Raw genomic sequence first — 14,293 nt, 5'->3', positions numbered from 1 at the left:
TAAATAATTAAGATCTAATTTAGTTTTCAGGCCTCTAACTATGGGGAGAGAAATTGATTGTCTAGGAATTATCGGTTAACGGTATCACTATTACCGGCTAAATAAAAACATTAAATATTTTTTGTATTTTTAAAGTTTTTGTTTTGGAGTTTAAATATTTCACGTTTTTAATATCGTTCGTCGTAAAATTTTATAGCAGTCTCGATGTATCGTTCATTTTTTTATTAATAAAGTTGTAATATCAATGGCCCATAAAAACCGATATAAATAAGTTTTGATGGTCTTAAAATTTCAGTAGGTATCAGAATTATTGGTTCTATTAGTCTGAATACCTATTATTTGAGATAATACCTACCATCTTTCAATATTTCCAACTTTCAATAGTAATGTGTTATGTAGGTAGTTATGCTATGGAGAGGGCTATGCTCGGTGTTTCTTTACGAGATCGAATCAGAAATGAGGTGATCCGTAAACGAACTAAAGTCGCTGACATAGCCCGACGGATCAGCAAGCTGAAGTGGCAGTGGGCTGGGCACATAGTACGCAGAACTGACGGCCGATGGGGCAGCAAGGTTCTGGAATGGAGGCCATGTACCGGAAAACGCAGCGTGGGACGTCCATCCACAAGGTGGACCGACGACCTGATAAAGGTAGCGGAAAGGCGCTGGATGCAGGCCGCTACCAACCGTGCGATGTGGAAGTCATTGGGGGAGGCCTATGTTCAGCAGTGGACGTCCTGTGGCTGAAATGATGATGATGATGATGATGTAGGTTTACTCTCATTTTCTGCATTAAGGCACTTCAGTTCGCCTTGGTTATTATGTGGCTTAAAGTTTAAATAAATAATAAACCCACAGTCAGACATAACGTACTATCAGCTGAACTGTCTGCGATCGGTTCCGATACAACACAATGTCCCAGCTTTTCAAATAAGTCGTTATATAACTTTGAAGTGGCGACATATGCACTGATATGAACTTCCAATATCCAACGGCATTGTGGTGGAAACATACGAGGCAAACACAATCATAGTGCTTTATTTGTGCATATTGCATTGTTGTGGAAATGGAGAATTTGTCACTTCAAATTTGTATTCAGTGTGCTTACCATGAGTTTACGTTAGGTATTCTGGCTAGCTACTGCGAGTTTAACGAACTAAAATCTTCATATAATTTTTTAACGCACTCGCTATTGAGCACACCTAACGTCGCCATACTGTTTAGGGCCCAGTGGGCGGCCTACCGACACTATGTATTCCGGCCCGTGGTGGCCAATCGAGAACTTATCTGCTCCATTGACCATCAGCTCTAAGAGCTGTGTCTCTACCACTGCCACTCAAGTTTGAAAATTCTGCAGAATATGTTGGTCACTTTGATTTTCCTGCGGATCTCCTCATTTCTGTTTCGATCACGCAGGGAAACTCCAAGCACACCTACCTACGAACAGTTAGTTTAATTGGTTATTTTTAATGTAACTTTTTTTAGCCTCTTCTAAAAAAATTTTTGAAATAAAACTTTATACATATTTGTTGACAGTTAGCAATAATGGGCGACACGAAGATGTGCTTATGGATCCACGAGCACCAGGTGGACTGGATCCACAAGGCGCCGGCGCTGGCGGGGCTGGCTCTCAACCTGTTCTTCCTCATTAGGATTATGTGGGTAAGTCGATATTCACCTCGATTTTACAGTTCTTTAGCATTCCTTATTCGTCTGAACAAGAACTAAATGCTAAAGAATGTCGATGTCTATCGATAACCGCGTGGTTACTGAACAGCTTTCTCATACGTATGCATCAAACCGTAACCGCACCGTGCAGTCGGTGCCTCGCCGCCAATGAGAACCACCCAGAAACCACGCGGTAATTGCTGTCTGAACTAGGTCTTAATCGTTTTATTCTCTCGACAAAGTAAGCAAGTAGTCTATCTAAGAGTACGCAATGTGCTGGAAAAATCATCATAATACTTGCATCCCTTTTATTGTGATTATGGTCTCCACTGCCTCTAATTTAACAAAGGCAAATGGAGAATTTGGCCTGATATTCGCATATTTTTCCGTTAGTCGCTTAGTCTATTCTGCCGGAATCCTACAGCACATAAATTGCTACAAGAAACAATAAATATAACTGTAGGTACAATTTATTGTGTAACGGTGTTTGCATGTGCCGGTTACTTACATCGAATAACTCCAATTATCTGAATGTACATAAAAAATAGCATCTACAATTTTAGACTACAATAACGTTCGCTGGCCTATTGAAAAAAATGTTTCATTTAAAACTACTAAAACTAGATTTTAGAGAAATATTAAGGATAATTTATTTTAATATCACAAGAATTGAACACTCGTAACAATTTACAATAAAACATTTAACGAGGCGAGCGATACAATTTAAAAATCCAAGTATCATTTCTCGAAAGAGAAGTTTTATTAAAGAAGGGTCGGAGAAAGTTCCCTGTCGTCAAGGGAAGATATCTCGGTCAATACTGCCTCATCGGTACTTATTATTCCTCATTTAGTTCGACTTCAGACCCATAAGTTGACTCTTTAGATGTATTTCTTAGATCTCTTTCCATCGATTTTACTGCTAAATAAATGTTGGTATGTAGGTATGTCTGTAAGTCACTAGGTTTTGTACCATCTTCTAACTGTAAATTAAAATCTAAGGTATGTAAGTAATAGGATAGAAGTGGAAACAGTGAATAATTCGGATTTTTACATTCAAAATGCTAAATTATAATATAGCTGTATTTAATGAATGAGAATAATTCATGATTTTGTACTAGAATAAGTCGACTACACCAGTAGGCCTAAGATGCGCGCCGCGATAACCGGTTATCACGCCATTTTATCGATTTTGCCCATACATTTTGACGTCGATAAAAGTTATCACGGTGCACATCTTAGGCCTACAGGTAGGTATAACAAAAAAATGTTTATTAGAACTTTTGTTACAAGTAGGTACTCGTATGTAGATATGTATTTGTGTCGTGTCGAGTCTACTAGAGATTCGTAGTCTCAGACCTTCATACTTAGCAAGATATTTTTAGTCCTATCTTAAATTAACGCATGTGCCAGAGTTTAAAAGAGAATTCAAACAAAACTTTTGAATGGATTTATAATTATCAAAGAGAGATCAACTTTTAATGACGATGGCTTGAGTCCGCTCTTCATAATGAGGCCCCTATCGTAATACTTAGTACTTTTTATTATTTAGAATGAACTTTAAATACATAACTATAGTAACTACAATATACATGTTATATAATGAAATGTTGATAAAAAATTAAAGGTAAATTTTGGTTTAGCGGTGTAGTCGTGAACTACATAAGGTGATAAACAGACAGAGCTAAGTACTTTTCCATTTATGATAAAAGTTTAGAATAGATGTACAGAAACAGATCTATAATCTAAAATAACTCAAAGGTGACTGACTGACTGACATAGTGATCTATCAACGCACAGCCAAAACCACTTTACGGATCGGGCTGAAAATAGATGTTATGACCTAGGCATCCGCTAAGAAAGGATTTTACGAAACTCCACCCCTAAGGGGGTAAAACGGGATCCACGCGTACGAAGTCGCGGGCGGCCGCCAGTAGTGCTATAAAAGCTGAGCTTACCTCATCCAGCTCTATTGTAGTTCCACTTAAAAGCTTTCTTGTTTTATTTATTAATTTTCCTTTTAACCAGTAATAACTTCAATTTACGTTTAGAAGAACTTGAATTAAAATCTTAATGGACAAAGTAATAACTCCCGAGTCTTAAATTTTTTATTTTACTCACCTTTTTCCTTTGATCCTGAATCCTTGACTACTAATAGATAATACTTAAAAGTCTTTGTACAAAGTTATTCTTCAAAGGCCCGATTCGACCAAACTTTTATCCGAGAATAACTCCTGGTATAACTGACTCATTGATAGTTTCAGTATGGGAAATATGTAAAAACTGACGATTTATTCTGAGAACTAGCGGCCGCCCGCGACTTCGTACGCGTGGATCCCGTTTTACCCCCTTCATCTATCTTAAGCGGTTTAGATTTTTTCATACAAATGTTTTTTTCCGCTAACTCCCGTTCCCGTGGGAATTTTGCAATATCCTGTTGTAACTAAGCTTTAAGTTTACTAAGGTACCTGTATGCCAAATTTCAAGCGTCCAACTTAAGCGGTTTAGATTTTTCATACAAATGTTTCTTCCCGCTAACTTCCGTTCCCGTGGGAATTTTGCAATATCCTGTTGTAACTAAGCTTTAAGTTTACTAAGGTACCTGCATGCCAAATTTCAAGCATCTAACTTAAGCGGTTCAGATTTTTCATACAAAACGATTTTCCCGCTAATTCCCATTCCCGTGGGAATTCCTAAGTATCCTATAACCTGCCCAGGAGTATGAAGAATAATTGTACCAAGTTTCGTTAAAATCCGTCCAGTAGTTTTTGTTTCTATAAGGAACATACAGACAGACAGACAGACAGACAGACAGACAAAAATTTTACTGATTGCATTTTTGGCATCAGTATCGATCACTAATCACCCCCTGATAGTTATTTTGAAAATATACTTAATGTACAGAATTGACCTCTCTACAGATTTATTATAAGTATAGATTATATTTACTCTTGTTTGGTCGAATCCACCCTTGGTCATAGGTACTAACTTTGGATAGATTAAGCATTTAAAAGTATGAAAGTCCTGAATACGTATACACATATTATCCTGAAGTACTAGTATTTATTTGGTGATAATACCACAGAATACTGAATGGTTTTTTTACTGGATTGTTTAAAATTTACTCGTATGAATAAACTCCTGCTTGAAACAGACTAGTAGGTATATGACGATCCCTAAATGTATTTATCTAATATAGAGTCCTTATTTGCGCGAAACTTAGGTAGGTATGTAAATATTGACAACAAATAACAAGAACAATTGAAATCAATTAAGCCATGTTATATGGCATCTAGCTGTTCAATGTTACACGACATCATTTTCGACGAGTACCGTCTTACACAAACTCTAGTAGCTAGGTACTTATGGATCACAGGTAGTGGCAGTAATACTAGGTACATATAAAGTGGATAAATATTTATAGTTATCTGCCTAGCTCTCACCCACTACATCGTGTAAAATTATGTTTACTGAACTTTACTGTAGTAACAGAAGGTGACAAACGTGACTAAGCTTCTTCCACGGTTTTTTCCTTAGAGCCGGTCTATGTGTTGATCCAAATTGGTGGTAGGGCAAGCCAATATTAAGAAGTGTATTTAAGGATTCTGAAAAGGGCCTCTTACTACAACCCGATCGAGCTAACTGCGCACTTCGCTGTAATGCGACTCTCCCTGCCGCTTACCCGCACTCCTCCCGCATTCGCCCCGTCCGTACCAGAGCGTCGATGTGACGTCACGGCTGCCAGGTACGCAGTTAACTCGACCGGGTTGTAATAAAGAAATTGAATTAGCTTAATAGCTTATTTTTTTGTTTTTCAAGGTATTAATAACAAAGCTGCGGTCAGCGAACACGCTAGAAACGGAGCAGTACCGCAAGGCCACGAAGGCGCTGCTAGTCCTCATCCCACTGCTGGGCATCACCAACCTGCTGGTGCTGTGCGGGCCCAGCGACGACTCCTGGTTTGCCCACGCCTTCGACTACACGAGGGCACTCATGTTGTCGACACAAGTAAGGATAAATAATGTTTAGTAACACCCCACGCTGTAGATCATGAATAATAAAAAATGTGCGTTTCGGTAGGTACACGAAAATAATCTGAGAATCGGAATTAAAACAACGAGTGGAAATGGCACATTTATAGTTTTTCCGTGAATTCGTCCGCGTAGATGTCGTTAAAAATTAGACTGACCAAAAATAGCCAATATTATGTGCTATTCTGCTTGTTTTTATAAGAAGAAACAAATATCCTTTTCTACCTATCAATTATACAATTTACATGACTCCAATGTAAACAGAGCTTATTCTAGTCAAGGACTATTCATTTTTTCGCTGTAAATAAGTTCTGCTTGATTTGAGACGATAAATTTTTGTTGTGATTGGTGGTAGTGGAAGACGCGAGAAAAAATTACAGAAACCATTTAATAAAATAACAGATAATATTATTCTATGAGATTCAAATTAACATATTACTCGTGAAAGGGTTCTACGAAGACGTAGTAATTCTGTTGTAATAATGAAAGATCTTTCTCGGAAATATCTCGTTTCAAAAAGTTTCCTTTATCCAAAATACAAGGATTTTAGTAAAATCACAAGGGAATTCTTCGAAGAATATGGTGAAATAAAATCGTGACGTACCTAACTGCTTTCATCCTGTGCACTGTACCAAAATTGATAAAGGTTGGCGAGATAAAAATCTCTAATACAGGATTTCGTAGAAACATAAAAAATCTACGATAGCGCTTTTAATATAACATTATAACCTGATAAAATGAGAATTTACGTACAATGTCTTTTAACAAATTAATCAAAACGATAGAATAAAAGGCGCACCTTTATGTTCTCAAGATTGAAGCGAATATCTGGACGTGGAATCATCTTCTCTCGGCTCTTCATGCGCTTCTACGAGTATTTCCTAGTATTCAAGAAATTGAGGAAAAATAAAATTCAAAAGTCAATTCAATCTCAAGCTTTTAGACTTGTCTTTTTCGGTCGAATTTGAATATTTAGATCTCCTTCTCGTTAAAGAAAATAACTTTGGTAGGTACCAAATCCTTCGCTACCATACACCCTTATTTTATATAAAGCACACAGCACGTGTCGGAAAGTGTGTTTACCAATATCTATTTTTATAGGAAATTAAAGGAAACTCGCAAAACAATCCGTCCATCTGCGCGTGACATCTGTCCCGCGCATGCTCTTTGTTTACAATGGCAACACAGATGTAACCACAAAATGGAACTTGGATTGAAACTGGCAACATAGATGTGAAGAGCAAATAGACCGAACGTTTGCAGTTGGAAACTGCGGTTTCTTAGAGTGATGTCAATCATTCTTCGCTTAACGTGTGGGTTGTTCAACTTTTTTTTTTATCCACATCGAGGAAAAAAAATTAATGAAAAAAAACTAAAAAAAAAACTGTTGTTGGTATAGCTATTGCTACTTTAGGACATGACAAAGTCGGATCTAACTAAAGTGAATGTAATGTAATGTATCTGGAGGCGCCAGAGGTCTTAACACCTGAGCATCAAACTTAGAACCTCTAATGGACAAAGCCTAAGGCTGGGTTGCACCATCTAGCTTTAACTTTGACAAACGTCAAAAATCTGTCGAACTCCATACATTAACACACCGATTATCGATATTAGTTACGGTCAAAGTTAGGTGGTGCAACTCAGCTTAAATAAGGCAAAATTGAATTAGATAACCTTTAGATAGCTAAAGCAATTCTACAAGCAAATATAATTTTAGAAGACAAAGCTATTCCTAGGAACGGGTTTAAAATAGCTAGAGAAGTTAGCAAATTATGAAGTTATAAAACTCTTTATTAGCAAATAATTTACACTAAAGCAGAGGAAGCCGAGTGGAAATGAGCGGAAAATGGCTCCGTCCACAGAAAAGTGGAAATTCTCTTAGTATTCCTTGAAATAGAACAAACAATTACTTAAATGTTAAAGGGAAAACAATTGGGTGTGCTAAGTTTTCCTTTTATTTGTAGACCTTTTATATGCATATCATTATTCCTGATATTGACTCGTAGTCTCTATTAGTCTAATTTATTAGTATTAATGACCAAAAATAATGGACCAAGTAATTAATCGTTAGGGAACTATAACATTTCACAAAAAAAAGTGAATTCATCGAATAACTTTAAGAATAAAATTAGCCTATTGCCAGTTTCTGTAAAAGAAGTAGGTGTCAAAACTTCAATTTTCTTCCTAAAATAAAAAATATCCAACAACTGAAAAATGAGCCCCAAATAACTATCTCAAACTTCAAGCTGTATTATGATCCTTTATTTACATAGTTTGCACATCTAAAGGGACAGTAGTGAAATAGACGAACAATTAGATTTTCAATTAACATCAGCAATTCATTAGCGAAGGCTCGACGAAGCCAACGCCAGGCTTATGGAGAATTATGGGGCTTGTTTTCATTTACTGAAAGACTTTTATTTACACTACTAGACAAGCTTTGTGGTAGAGAGAAGATGATATAGTTGAAAACACCACCAGTCAATTTGTATTTTTTGATTTTGTACGACAACTAGCAGCTATGACGTATTTTTCGTCAAGTTAATTGTATTTATTATTTTCATTGGAAGGTATTAAAAAAAAGTTTTGTTTTCAAATCATTGGTTTATTTTATTCCGTTCGGATCAAAAATTAATAACAAAATAATGTTTTAACTAAAATTTAACTATAGCGTTGGTTTCAAACTGTCAACTAACCAATTACTCAATAGAAAAAAAACAAATTTATTGGAACTAAAACAGATAATGTTAATTCATAAGTCAATTACTATTAAGATATTACAAACAAACGTCTAAAACCACCGTATTGTCCCAATCACTAGACATAATGGGGCGTTGAAACTAACCGAACAAATAAACTAACAATAGTATCAAATTATTGGCAGTCAAATAATTATGTAATCCCGATTGTTAACGGCATCGATAACAAACGGAACGAATTAAACAGTAATATCAAATTATGATACGACGTGCTGATGGATACTTCAAATAATGAACATTAATACTGTTTAGTTGGTCATTGGTTCTCAAAAAGAGAGCTATATTAATGAAGCATTAAATGTTTTACTCAAGCTTTTACGTAACTCCATGCAATACTCCATAACCAAATCTTAAGTTCCTAAAACTTACCAAAAAAAGAAGAAAGAAGAGAGATCTAAGGTGGAACAAGTGTCATTTTTAGAAGCGTGTTAACTTTAATATTTCTCTTCTAAGCTGATTTTTAATGAGGATCATTTCGATTTTTAGCTGTGAATGCAGATTTATAGGGCTAAGAAATCCTTAATATACATTCCAAAAATTTTTGTTCTACGACAAAAATTGACGAAGTTATGGCCAAATTACTAAAAAAGTTCACTGACCGCCCGGCGCGGGAACGATGACGTCACTATATCCGATCCGAACGCTGCCGGCGTACTGCGTGGATAGAAAAAATATTTTTCTAGCCAAACTGTCAGTTTTAGAGAAAAACTTGTAATGACATTTATTCATAAGAATAAAGTAAGCTATCGATAGGTAATTTTTAAAAATAGAAATTGTGAAAAATATCGCAAAAAATCCATACGCTCATACGATTCAATGGAACGCGGAGACGCGATTGGGGTCTCCGCGGTGGTATATTTGGCGATTTATTCAAATAAAGTGATCATAAGTGTTGTTAGTCATATCTTCTTCCAAGTAAAATATAAAAATGTATAAGTATTAATTTATTTACTTCTAACAATAAGGTATAGCTGAGGCAGAAACACTCTGCCTAGGCTACAAGCAAGACATTGCTATGAAGATCATTTCGATGTACACGCAATACCTACCTGTTATTTAGTTTTTCTGAGTTTATCCTACGTACCTATCTATCTATTCGCCGTTCCCATGGGCGGGACAGCTGCTGCAGGAAAGGACAGCTGCTCCCTCCTGGAAATTATTTAATCTTAGCCTAGAAGCTGGGTATGACTGATATTATGTATTATTATGTTCAATACAAACAATCATAAAGTTACACTCGCCCCAACCGCGTCTCCGCATTCCATCGAATCCTATGAAAATGTGGTCTTTGGACATAGCGATACTTATTTTTCACAATTTTTATTTTTAAAAATTACTGGTCGATGGGTTACTTTATTTTGATGAATAAATGTTATTAAAAGTTTTTTTCTAAAACTGATAGTTTAGCAGGAAAAAAATATTTTCCATCCCAGTAGTACGCCGGCTGCGCTCGATTCGTATATAGTGACGTCACGCGGCCCTGCGTACGTTGACTTTTAGCGGCAAAAACGGCCTATGTTTATTACTTAATATCTTCGTAAGTAATGGTCCGATTTGGATAATTCAAAAAGATATATCTTTCTTATGTCTTAAAGATTAACGTAGATACTAGTTTTATTGCATTTTCTACAACAGTACTGATCCTCATTGGCTGATAGTTGGGTCGGGCTGTTGATCAGTATGGAGATGTACGAAAGTGCGCACATTACACCGATTTGGTATCGGCCGATTCTTCATACAAATTAGTATCGGGCCCAACTATCGGCCAACAAAAGTCGGTGGTCTGCCCCTACACTAAAAGTCCACTTCATTGTTTTATTTGACGCAAATGCCTAATAGGACTAGGTACTAAACCATAAACCATCTAAGTGGAAACAGGCATAAATTATAATTTTCAAAAACTCACATTTTTTCTAAAAGATTGAGAGCCTCAGGGTTATGTCAGCACAAAGCGCTGACAGGCGAAGTTTGGCATTTATAAAGCCAGCGTTCGCTACTTGGAAATTTCATTTAAATATAGATCCTCATCGTTTAATATAATTTTGAAAGGTAGGTAATAAAGTAATTGCTAAAATAGAATATTCGGCTATTCTTGGTTCTATTGTTTCGAGCTTTCGTCGTTTTCCTTTCATCATCAGGTGTAATTAATCACAGGTACAAATACGTTGTGCAATTTCCCCGTGATAGACGTATTGGATCTACTTTTCCCATGCTGGCCAGATGGAATGTCAGACAATATTCGTTGTAGGTGTAGTACAGTCAGCGTCAAATAGTTCGTGACACCCAATGTCTTTGTTACAAATGGAATAAAGTTTTGTTATTACTTTTTTGGCCCCTGTGGGGACACTACGAACGAACTATTTGAAACTAACTGTACCTATCGTCGTCGTCGTCGTTTCAGCCAAATGACGTCCACTGCTGGACAAAGGCCTCCTCCAAGGTTTTCCATAATGAACGGTCCTGCGCTGCCCGCATCCAGTAGTAGGAGGCCTGCCCAAGCTACGTCTTCCAGCCCGTGGTCGCCACTCGAGAACTTTTCTGCCCCAACGGCCATCGTCTCTACGAGCTATGTGCCCCGCCCACTGCCACTTGATTTTAGCAATTCTGCGAGCTATGTCGGTCACTTTGGTTCTCCTGCGGATCTCTTCATTTCTGAAACTGAAACTGTACCTATGTAGAGGGCTAATTAGTTACTTTAATATCCAGTCAATACTCAAAAACCTTAAGAGTAACATATTAATAAACTGTGCCTTAAGTCTCTATAGTACAAAATCAGTCCCCTATCACCACCTTTAGCCGTACACCAAATTTCGAGTTAAGGAAGTGGGTGCGGGCATGAATTAAAACTTCATTTGTTTTCTTTGTGTTGCGCCCGTTTGGGGTCGTACTCCCAAAGTTTTGCCATTATAATTCCAGAGCAAGGCGGTGTTGCACAATATTGTTTGCACAAACAGGGGCATGAAACCGTTATTACGTTTGTTTCTGTATTCTGCTTTTGGATTGTGTTCTGGATTCTGAATTACAATAACGAGAAATCGTGCGAACTTTTCTTATAAGGAGTGAACACTTATAAAACATACAGAAACATGATTTATCGACGCGTCCTAAATTTGGTGTGAGCTCGCAAGAATTTCAAATGAAATCAAATACTTATTTTATTTGCTCAAAACATCGAGCACGCTACCAAAGCGCGTTGTGCCCGATCGCAAACCTACAGGCCGTTGCTTGTGGACTTTTTTTTTTGTATATTTTAAATACCCAATGCTCACAATATGTAGCTATAAATCTAATACATACCTACAATATACATATTAAACTAACCCCCTTACTTTTAAAAAGTTACATGAACGCTAGTTTAACATTTTCATACTAACGTTACTTCGCGTGTGACTTTTTATTAGTAAGGGGGGTAAGTACAAAATAACATTGCTCTTCCCAGCTTTGTCAGCTAGAGGATGATTCCTGTAATCCAGGATACAAAAACAGTTCCCAAAGTGTAACTACATTTAAATCCCAGCAAGGAGCAGGAGCGGACTTGGTTACGTTAAACTTGACTATAGCGATGGTTACTTCAAACCCGGGAGATACTTATCGTTAAACTTTCAATATCAAGACGTTATTACCTATGTACAGACGATAGCAGTATGTGATAAAAAACACAAACAGGTATAAGTAGGTTGTAATATACACTCGGCATCAAATAAATCGCACCTCCCGCGACAAGCACTTATCAAACGTATGCATCCCCACTTCCCACCAACATTGGTACCATTTGAAAGCCTAGTTCTAAACTTCATTTCATTAAAGAAAAGGTTTTTACCCCAAAAATGTGTCTTTACAAGGATCCAGAGACACTTCTTCAAAAAATAGGTAGTTACGCTATAGCCATTTTTTATTACTATAAAACTGTTAAGTTGGGATTAATCGCTATCCATCTGTTAAAGAGGACACGTGAGATCTTTATTTGGTTTTATAACCATAAAAATTGGTCTAATTGATCCCAGAGGTGAGCCCAAAGTGAGGTCTATTTTCAAGTCACATTTATGGTATATGTTAATCATTTATTTAGAAATGAAATGTATTTTTCTTTGAGGATATTTATTGGGCTTTCAAATAACACCAATATTGTTGGGGTACCATGATTGTGTCAGAAGAAAATCTTTAAAGTTCGCGTCGCGGAAGGTGCGGTTTATTTGATGTTGAGTGTATTTTAAGTTATGATCTGAGTTTAATACTAACCTATTCTCTAGCTTCTACTTAATTTCATTAAATATTTATCATCTGAAACAATGCGGGTTTGATTGCTGCCCTAAGGCTGGGTTGCACCATCTTACTTTAACTTTGACAAACGTCAAAAATCTGTCAAACTCCATACAAAAAACACCGGTTATCGTCATAGTTACGGTCAAAGTTAGATGGTGCAACTCAGCCTTAGAATTTTTAACCAAAAATTATAGTAAAATGAATAGTGTCAAGTATCATTTCATCCTAAGGTTTTCATCTAACTGATTTTCAACTTGTTTTGGGTAATAATAATTTAAGCTGCGTTATCTTTAAGAAGCAATAAGTATCTTAAAAACGAATCGGAATATCTAAGTCTTATTCAAATATAAAGCTCAGCCTGAAAAAGGCTATAAATTAAATTCCAGATCCATCCCTGTTACAAACATCCAAATCGTCTTAATAGACCACAGTCCTTTGCGCTCCCCTGACATTCAGAAGGCAAAGAAACTGCTCGTTTGACTCAAAGGCTTTGACATAGCTGATTATACGGTTTAACTGCCACTGCTTTACTTGTATTGTACCGTCTTGGGAATACTCCTTTTGTGGGACGAAAAAGATAATCGTTATTCAAGTGTAAGATTAGGATTTAGGATAGTTGCTTGTAATGTAAACGAAATTATACAGATAAATACAAAATTATGAAGGAATATTAGAAAAAATACATATCTAATATGATGCTCTACATTGATGATAGTTTTACTTTTTTTTCAACTTGATCTGGACTTTGTACAATAAAATAGTTCAATATTCTTTCTGTCATAAGTTCAATATAAATCTTATGACAGAAAGATGTCTCAATCAGTATCGTAGCAATCTTTATGATACACAAAAGAAAGAAAGCATTGCATTCATTTGCAATATCATTGTCGTTTGTAGGTACGTGGTGTTGCAGCATGAAACCTGAATTGTAAACATAGACAATCAACTGAAACTGTAGTGAATATTCCGAGCAACAATACTAATTCTTGAATTTGCATCTACATCGTCGGTAGTCATAGTCCAGGAGCTACGTGCAGTTATTTTCATCGTGTCTTGGAACTCCTCAGTGGCTCAGATCTGGGATTAAAAGCTGCCTGATGCATGCGAGGCGACGTACCTCAGAAGACCAGATGGAACAGCCAGTTCAGATAAAAATATTTAAATACTTATATGACAATTTTATTATTGTAGAATAAGTACTCTTGAGGACAAATATTGAACACATAATATTATTATACTAGTGTTATACTTATGTATGTATAAAAGTCATTAAACAGTCAAAGAGAAAATCCCTTATGACTAAAATGGATGGATTAGTTGAATATGTACAACCACTGCGCACTGCGTGCTTTCGGTTAAACCAGACCCAAACAATTTACTTATTATAAACATCAGCGTTTAAAAATGGCTACCAGTGAAACGTAATGCCATCTTCTATGAAAACAGCAATCAAGCCTGAAATAATACGCGAGACTTATTAAAATATAACATTTTAAATACACAAGACTTAGAGCCAAAGCACACGATGCGTTGCGGAGATGGTGCGACACCGGAGCGGTGTCACTGCGTCATCTTA

General features: G+C 36.5%; 1 protein-coding gene across 1 annotated transcript in view; it reads left to right on the top strand.

The window, feature by feature from the left end:
- The window catches only part of LOC135080226 (diuretic hormone receptor), a 47,933-nt gene that overhangs the window by 21,857 nt on the left and 11,783 nt on the right, over positions 1–14,293 (top strand). The window contains exons 9-10 of the mRNA XM_063974908.1: positions 1,536–1,661; positions 5,484–5,672. Coding sequence (XP_063830978.1) covers positions 1,536–1,661; positions 5,484–5,672 — 315 coding nt within the window. The remainder of the gene's footprint in view (positions 1–1,535; positions 1,662–5,483; positions 5,673–14,293) is intronic.

The sequence above is a fragment of the Ostrinia nubilalis genome, chromosome 17 (assembly GCF_963855985.1).
Source record: "Ostrinia nubilalis chromosome 17, ilOstNubi1.1, whole genome shotgun sequence".
Lineage (NCBI taxonomy): Eukaryota > Metazoa > Arthropoda > Insecta > Lepidoptera > Crambidae > Ostrinia > Ostrinia nubilalis.
This window is presented reverse-complemented; position numbering and strand designations above follow the sequence as displayed.